Here is a 7,794-nt window from a genome sequence, read left to right on the forward strand (position 1 = left end):
CAAGGATCCTGCTGGAAGAGCCCAGTTCCATCGAGGCCGACAGGTTGCACAGCTCTCTTGCTGATACTGATTTCAGGGATGGAAGACAGTCTTAGGCTTGGGGCGCACACTTTGGTCCCGGAATGCATGTGTGGAGCCCCGTCCCCATCCCCCAGGTGCCTCTGCCTTATTTCTTGGGTAGCTTCCACGGGATTCCTTCCACGGGAGTCTCAGAGCAGTGCTGACAGCCCTTCGTTGCAGGGTTTTGTTTTTTTTTTTAATATATATATTTTTAAATAAGTATTGATTTTGAGAGAGAGAGAGAGAGAGAGAGAGAGAGAGAGAGAGAGGCAGAGAGAGAATCCCAAGCAGGCTTCACGCTGTCAGCACAGAGTCGGACATGGGGCTCGAATCCATGAAATGTGAGATCATGACCTGAGCCAAAACCAAGAGAGGGACACTTAAGCCACCGAGCCACCCAGGTGCCCCCTTCCTTGCAGTTTTCAGTCAACACCCCTGCATTTTGACACTGAACGTGAGCTGTTAGGCCAGCCGGGCGCTTCCCCGCACTGCCTAGCCACTGTGCCAAACAGAAATGTTCTCCTGAACTGCAGTATCCTGTGACCGCTCTCTGTTCACAGACTGACTCCTTTAGTGCTGATAACCTGGTCCGACTTCTCTAGAAGGCCGGGCTGCTTTTTGAGGTGAGAGCTGCCTGTTGATTCTCCGGCCATGGCCATTTGTACTGATGCACGGGGCAGGCAGGAAGAAGTGCGGGGCATTGTGGATAAGTAGCAGTGGGTGAGCCGAAGGCACGGGATGGGACTGTGACACGTAAGAGTAGTGCCTCCCCTTTTCCGTTGCCTTGTTCTGCAAGAACAAGCTCACATGCACGTCAAGTTCCTGCGTATTTTCCAGGACACACGGAGAGGTTACTGCAAAACTTGAAGCTAGAAGGATCGCTGCAAGTTAGCTAGAAGTTAGCTAGACTTCAAACATGTTATTGAAGGCATGGCCCGAGTTGCCACGGTCTTTTCGTTCAGGGACCGCAGTGTAACCACATCCCTTACAGATTGGAAAACCGGGAAAGCCGGCTCATGGATGCTCATCTCGAAATGAAATTTGCAACTTGGTCAGAGAAAGCCTTTGGGTTTTAACCTGATTGGGGCTTGAGTCCATGAGGACAGAGCCGCTGCTAATGCAAGGAATCATTTTCTTTACATTTGTGTAGCATTTGCAAACCTTCACGCTTTTCCATACAGTTTTTCTGTTCCAGCTGTTTTTTCCCCCAAAGTTTTGAGAAGTAGGGAAAGATTATTCCATATTCTAGACAGGGAAATCAAGACAGGTTGAGTGCCTGCTGGGGTGGCCAGTCGGGACAGGACTTCATCTCTGGGCCTTTCTTTCATCTGCGTGATACGGAGCAGGGGGCGCCCCCAGACTGGTTGAACCTCACCAGGACGACAGGCAGTCTGCTAAAGTTTATGCGCTCTCTCTCCCTAGTCTCTTGAGTACAACATCTTTGAAGGCATGGAGTGCCGTGGCTCCCCACTGGTGGTCATCAGCCAGGGGAAGATCGTCCTGGAGGATGGCACCCTTCATGTCACTGAGGGCTCTGGGCGCTACATCCCCCGGAAGCCCTTCCCTGATTTTGTTTACAAGCGTATCAAGGCGAGGAGCAGAGTGAGTAGCTTTGATCTTATGAATTATTTTTATTATGGGTTAAGTTCGATTCCAAAAGTGCTTACACTTCGAGTTAGAATATCAAGATGGGTGCGGGGGAGGGGATGGTTCAGGGATAAAGGGAAGCATGATGTTTTTATTTCTGGAGTTCGGAATACCAGCGGATGAGTCAGGAATGTCTAAGCCAGCCAGAATCAAGTATGATGTGGTATGTGCTGTGATGAGTAGTGAGGTTCAGAGGAGGCAGCCACTGCTGTGGAGTCATGGGGAAAGTGTCATGGGGAGAGGGCATTTTGAGTTGGGTTTGGAAGGTTAAGTAGGAGTTTGACAAGTCAAAGAAGGGAGACAAGGGAATTGGAATGTCGTGAGCATGGAAAATGTACAGTGTATTCAGGGCATCGTACAGCACCGGTGCTTGGGGACGGTGAGGCGGGGAATGGATGGAGCTGCGAGGGAATTCAAGGGAGGGTGAGATTGAAAAGGAAGTTGGGGGCCAGATCTTAACTAAGAGAGCACATCCTCTTTACAACATGCTTAGGGGTTCTGCCTTGGGTGTGAGTTAAAGTTCCTGGGGAAAAAATGGTAAGAAACGTTAGTCGGTTTTTGTGGAGTAACCAGCTACGCACGGTCCCCCTTGGGGGAGCTTTGGCCTGGAGCCGTGGGTGCTGGCTCCTCGCTGACCTCTGTCCCTGCCATATGTGCCCGTCAGGGGAGCCCTCCGTCCGCACATCTCACAGGCCCGTCCCGACTGCTGTTCCTTCCCCCTTAGGAGAGGTGCGGGGGAGGTGTCCTCTGTGAATGTGGCCCGAGTTAACGGGCCCTTGTGTTTTGCAGCTGGCAGAACTGAGAGGGGTTCCCCGCGGCCTCTACGACGGACCCGTGTGCGAGGTGTCCGTGACGCCCAAGACAGTCACCCCAGCCTCCTCGGCCAAGACGTCTCCTGCCAAGCAGCAGGCCCCTCCTGTCCGGAACCTGCACCAGTCTGGATTCAGCTTGTCTGGTACGGTTATGGCGTGTCGGGGCCCTGTTCTGCAGGGCCACGTGAGTGGAGCAAGCAAGTCTAGAACCCAGAATGATGTGGGTGAGAGATACTAATATCCCCGGAGGTGTAACTTACATGAAATGGCCAGATGCGTTTCAGGATCTTCACATGAGTTTCTGTCACCTGTGTCCTGACGCATACTCTCCGTGTACATATAACCCAGTGTATTAAGAGGACATTTCTCCAGAGTCTCGTGTCCATCCCGACAGAGGGTGTTGTGGTATTTTGGAACTCCCTTCGCCCCCACGAGTACAGTGTATTCTCGTAGTTCAGCTGGTACCATTCTGGAGTTTGAATCGCTTCACTTTGTAGCCAGATGCAGCCGTGCCTCGGGCCCCTCATCTGGAGAATGGGTGTAAGAGTAGTAGCTGCCTCATGGGGCTGGGGATTAAATGAGTTAATATACATAGTCATTAATTTAACAGTCGTTAGTTTGGGGAAAGCGAATGATGTCAGGGAAGGTGAGAGGAAGAGGTCCAGATGTTCAGGAAGTTTCCTACTTGAAACTTCCAGCCCCTCCCTTTGGCCCATGGCTAGAAACCTTCCACCTTTCAAGCTCCCTGAGCCCCAGATAAGTATTCAGATCTCTATGCTATGGCATGCTAAAGAAACAGTTAATTCGGTAGATTGTTTTTTTTCTTGTCGGGTAGTGCTGGTTTTCAGAGAGTCACCGTGTATGCCATTAAATGGTTTACCAGTTTTCAAAAGTTTAAAAAATAACCAACCTTACTAGTTTTCTCAGAAAGCGAAATGGGCATAATAACATTTCTTTTTTTTTTTTTTTTACTTTTATTTATTTTTGAGAGAGAGAGACAGAGCACAAGCAGGGGAAGGGCAGAGAGAGAGGGAGACACAGAACCTGAAGCAGGCTCCAGGCTCTGAGCTGTCAGCACAGAGCCCGGCGCGGGGCTCGAACCCACAGACCGCGAGATCATGACCTGAGCTGAAGTTGGACGCTTAACCGACTGAGCCACCCAGGCGCCCCAATGATGTTTCTATTTTATCTCACCAGGCCATTCCCATCTCAGGAAGCACATTACAGCAGAGGTACATACAGAGTTAGGGGAATAAAAAGCCAGGGAGAATGCTCTCGAAACCTTCAGAAAAGCCACGCTTAATTTGCCTAATGAGATTAGGGGCAGGATGTAGTCTCAGTCAATCAACAGCTGAAACGGTGTTCTTTTATATGTGGTTTACTGCAAGTACGGGCCAGGCCCATTTTCTCCTGGGCTGTGCTGTTCGGCGTGAAGCAGGAACGGTTGGTGGGACTGTTTCTGACCCTGACCTCGGCCCCTTGTCCCTGTCTCCTCTCCAGGTGCTCAGATTGATGACAACATTCCCCGCCGCACCACCCAGCGCATTGTGGCTCCCCCTGGTGGCCGTGCCAACATCACCAGCCTGGGCTAGAGGTCTGGCCGCAACTTCCTTGGGGATGGGGATGGGACACCTGAGGACATTCTGAGACTTCTTCCTTCCTTTTTTTTTTTTTTTTTTTTTTTTTTTTAAGAGCCTGTGATAGTTACTGTGGGGCAGCCAGTTCATGGGGCTCCCTCTCGGGCCCTGCACTCCGTCCCTCACCCGGAGTCACTGATTTTGCTCACCCACTTCCCCGTACATCTACAAATATCACACCCAAGTCTGCCCGCCAACCCCATACACGGAACCGCATCCAACACTCAGACATGTGACACAAAGCGAATCACAACGAGGGCGTTTTTCATCTCCAAGCTCTGTTGTACTTGTTCTCATCTTCCTTTTCGTTGGGGGGGGGGGGGGGGGGAGGGAGGGAAGATAAAGTGAATTGCCCAGAGCTGCCTTTTTTTCTTTTTAAATTTTTAAAGTTTTCTTTGTGGGGCTGGGGGAGAGGGTGGGTGGGGGAGGGGGGAGAGCGTTGTTGTCTTTTTTTTTTTTAAATACTAAATTGGGAAGCCTAATTCAATATTAATACAAGGGGTTTGAACTGGACATCCTAATGATGCAATTATGTAACCATCGAGCTCTTCAGGGTGGTTGGCAAACTCCGCATATCCCCCCTGAGAGGCTCCAAAATGTCGACACTGCATTCCATAGTCTTCTGGGTCAACTGTTGATAAAGGCAGGTTTTCTTTTTGGCCTAGCTTTTGCTGCAGATTACATTTTTTTGAGGATTCTCTTCTTCCTTAGCGTCTTTTCTGCTCTCTTTCCCTCTCTGTCTCTCTCTCGTGCTCCCCCTCTGTAGCTTTTTTGCTCATGACTATTTTTACATCTCTTTCTTTGTGTTTCCTCCAGCCCTTGTCTCTGAGACCATGTTTTTCTCTCCATCCCCCGTCGTCTTTTCAAATGACCAGATCTACTGTTTTGCGGTGGTCATCAGAACCTGCCTAGAAGGGTTTTGTCATTGCAACCATAGTAATGTGCTGTCCTAGTCCATAAACGACTGGTGCTACCCACCCGCCACCACCAGGATATGTGTTTGAGTTCCGGATGCTTCTAGGTGCAGCAAAGGGCTGAGCTACCCCACATTCTCCCCTGGGGGCTCAGAATAGAACCTCAAACAGTAATGAGAGGTTGAAGAAACCTGAGGCTTTAGGACGTAAGTTTTTCCTCCATGCGATGCTAACTAGCTAAAGAAAGAAAGACACGGCCAAATCTGTAAATCAAGCCCCATGACCCAAGTGAGCAGATCACCCCCAGGCCAGCCACCGGCTCAGACGTGTTGAGCTGCTGGGGGTCTGACCCTGGGACCTGCTGGTTCCCAGCGAAGTATCTTTTGGGATTCCAGAGAACACTGGGGCTTCTCGCTCTGGGGCAAAAAATATTATTTTTTCCTGTTCAGTTCTTCTGGAAGATACCATGCAATACAGTAGTCCCCCCGCTTCTACACAGGGGGGACATTCCCCTGTGTAGACATTCTACACATTCCAAGACCCCCAGTGGATACCTGAAATCGCGAATAGTACTGAGCTTTATATATATATTATGTTTTTCCCCCCCATACATGCTTGTGAGAAAGTTTAATTTATAAATTAGGCACAGTAAGAGGTTAACAACAATAACTAATAATAAGATCATTGTAACACTATACTCTAATAAAAGTTATGTGACTGTGGTCTCTGTTTCGGAAAATACCTTATTACACTGTACTCACCCTTCTTGTGATGATGTGAGGAGATGAAGGGACGTGAAGGACGTAGGCCGTGTGACGGAGCGTCAGGCTGCTACTGACCTTTGGACGGGACATCAGAGGATCACCTGCTTCTGGCCTTCTGTTGAGCCCGAATTCCTGACACCTTGAAAAGCAAGCCCACAGATAAGGGGGAGCTACTGTACAGGGAAGCCTACTAAACTCCGATAATCCTGGGGAGATTTGACTTCAAGTGCACCTTCCTTTGCAAGGGGAAGAATCTGTTGAATGAAAGGCTAGCATCCCCGTCAGAGCCCTTGTGGGGAGAAAACCTTACAAGTCAAACGTGCCCCGCCCCCCCCCCCAGAGTGCGCAGGTGACCTCGTGTCCGCGTCCCTGCCTTTTCTCAGCGACCCTTCCTTCAAGCTGCCTTCGTGCCCATCCCTGTCTTTGCTGTTTTGTGTTGCGTTTCCTTCCCCGGTCGCGTTTACAGGTTCTGTTAAGCGACACTCACGTTTGCAGGCTTTGATCAAACCAAATCTGCTTTTGTAAAGCATAACACAAAAAAGGTCGGTCGTTCCCTCATTACGCTGGTGTCCCCACACGTTTTGCCTTTGGGGGTTCTGCTGGGGGGGTATAGTTTCTCGTCGTTGTTGTTTATTTGTTATTTTAAAAGGAAACTGCACTTTGAAAGAATAATTGGTTAACTTAATATATTTGCTTTTTTTTTTTTTTTTAATCTCACCTGCACTTAGAGGAAATTTGAACAAGTCGGATTTTTTTTTTTTTTTTTTTTTTTTTGTTTCCATTCTAAGAAACACTTGCAGCTCTTATAGTATTCGCTTGGGTCTTCCTGTTTTTCCTGTACCAGGTCATGGCGATTTTGGTTATTTTGGTTGTTTTCTTGAAGCCGCTTAAAACCTGAAGATGTCTGCAGGCTGTGGAAGCATGTTTATCTGTTGGCTTGCTTTGTGTGTCTGTTAAATGAATGTCATATGTAAATGCGAAAATAAATGGACAGTGTCTCCGAACTGAAGAACTGCAGTGACTTGATGCTCTAAAACAGTGTAGGACTTAATACATAGATGGTTTTTAATCCTTGAAATTGTGATTGTGACCCATGAGTGGAGGAACTTTCAGTGCTGAAGCCGATAATGTGTGTAGCCAGGAGAGTACTTTTTTTTTTTTTTTTTTTTGTAACCACTGTCTTAATGGCAAAATAATTATGGTTAAAAAAAAAAAAGTCTCGTGTTTATTATTCCTTAAGAACTCTGTGTTATATTACCATGGAACGCCTAATAAAGCAAAATGTGGTTGTTTCAGGGGTGTGTCTGTGTCGAGATGTTCAAGGAGGCAGCTGCTTGGCCCCGTCCTCCAGCAGCCTTCCCTTTCGGAGGCCTTCAGGGGCGTCTTTGGCCTTACTTCGGTGACACTACCAGTTTAGTTGGCTAGACTCCGCCCTAGAGAGGGCACGAGATCCTCCGGAATGAAGTGGCAAACGCAAGTTGGGAAGTCGGAATCTGGGGAGGACCCTAGAGGTGGGTGTGGTGCCCCATGGGCTCTCTCACCCATGTAGTTGGTTCACCCTGGAAAACCCTCAAGCTGCAAGGAGGCGTGGAAGAGACTAGGGTGCGTTGCCTTTGCATCCAAAGCTCAGTCGAAGAGCTTGCGGGAAAGCGGGATGCAAAGTACACGTTCGTCCACTGCAAAGCAGGTGCCAAGAATTGAGCGGGAGGGGGTGGTGGGGAGGGGAGAGTGGGCGGCCTGGCTACTTTCTTCCTACAGTTATCTTGTAGCTGGCACTGGTATATTGGTTCTGAAGACACTGAATGAAGAGGGTGTGTGCTCGGGGCTCCTCAGGCCCATCCTGCGAGGACAGGTCTCTTCCTTTCTCTGTTTTCTATCCAGCCCTGTCCAAAGAGGATGCGAGGCGGTTCACAAAAGTATATGCACTATACCAAAGCTTGATTAGCCAGAGTGTTTGAAG

The 7,794-nt window shown here is 49.0% G+C and overlaps 1 protein-coding gene across 2 annotated transcripts in view; it reads left to right on the forward strand.

Moving 5' to 3' along the window:
- DPYSL2 (dihydropyrimidinase like 2) overlaps positions 1–7,129 on the forward strand; it is a 132,940-nt gene extending 125,811 nt beyond the window's left edge. For both annotated transcript variants that reach the window (XM_060653210.3, XM_060653211.3), the window contains exons 12-14: positions 1,483–1,662; positions 2,497–2,662; positions 4,020–7,129. In XM_060653210.3, the coding sequence (XP_060509193.1) occupies positions 1,483–1,662; positions 2,497–2,662; positions 4,020–4,111 (438 nt within the window). In that variant the 3' untranslated portion in view covers positions 4,112–7,129. The remainder of the gene's footprint in view (positions 1–1,482; positions 1,663–2,496; positions 2,663–4,019) is intronic.
- Positions 7,130–7,794: the final 665 nt, after the last annotated feature.

The sequence above is a fragment of the Panthera onca genome, chromosome B1 (assembly GCF_046562875.1).
Source record: "Panthera onca isolate mPanOnc1 chromosome B1, mPanOnc1 haplotype 2, whole genome shotgun sequence".
Lineage (NCBI taxonomy): Eukaryota > Metazoa > Chordata > Mammalia > Carnivora > Felidae > Panthera > Panthera onca.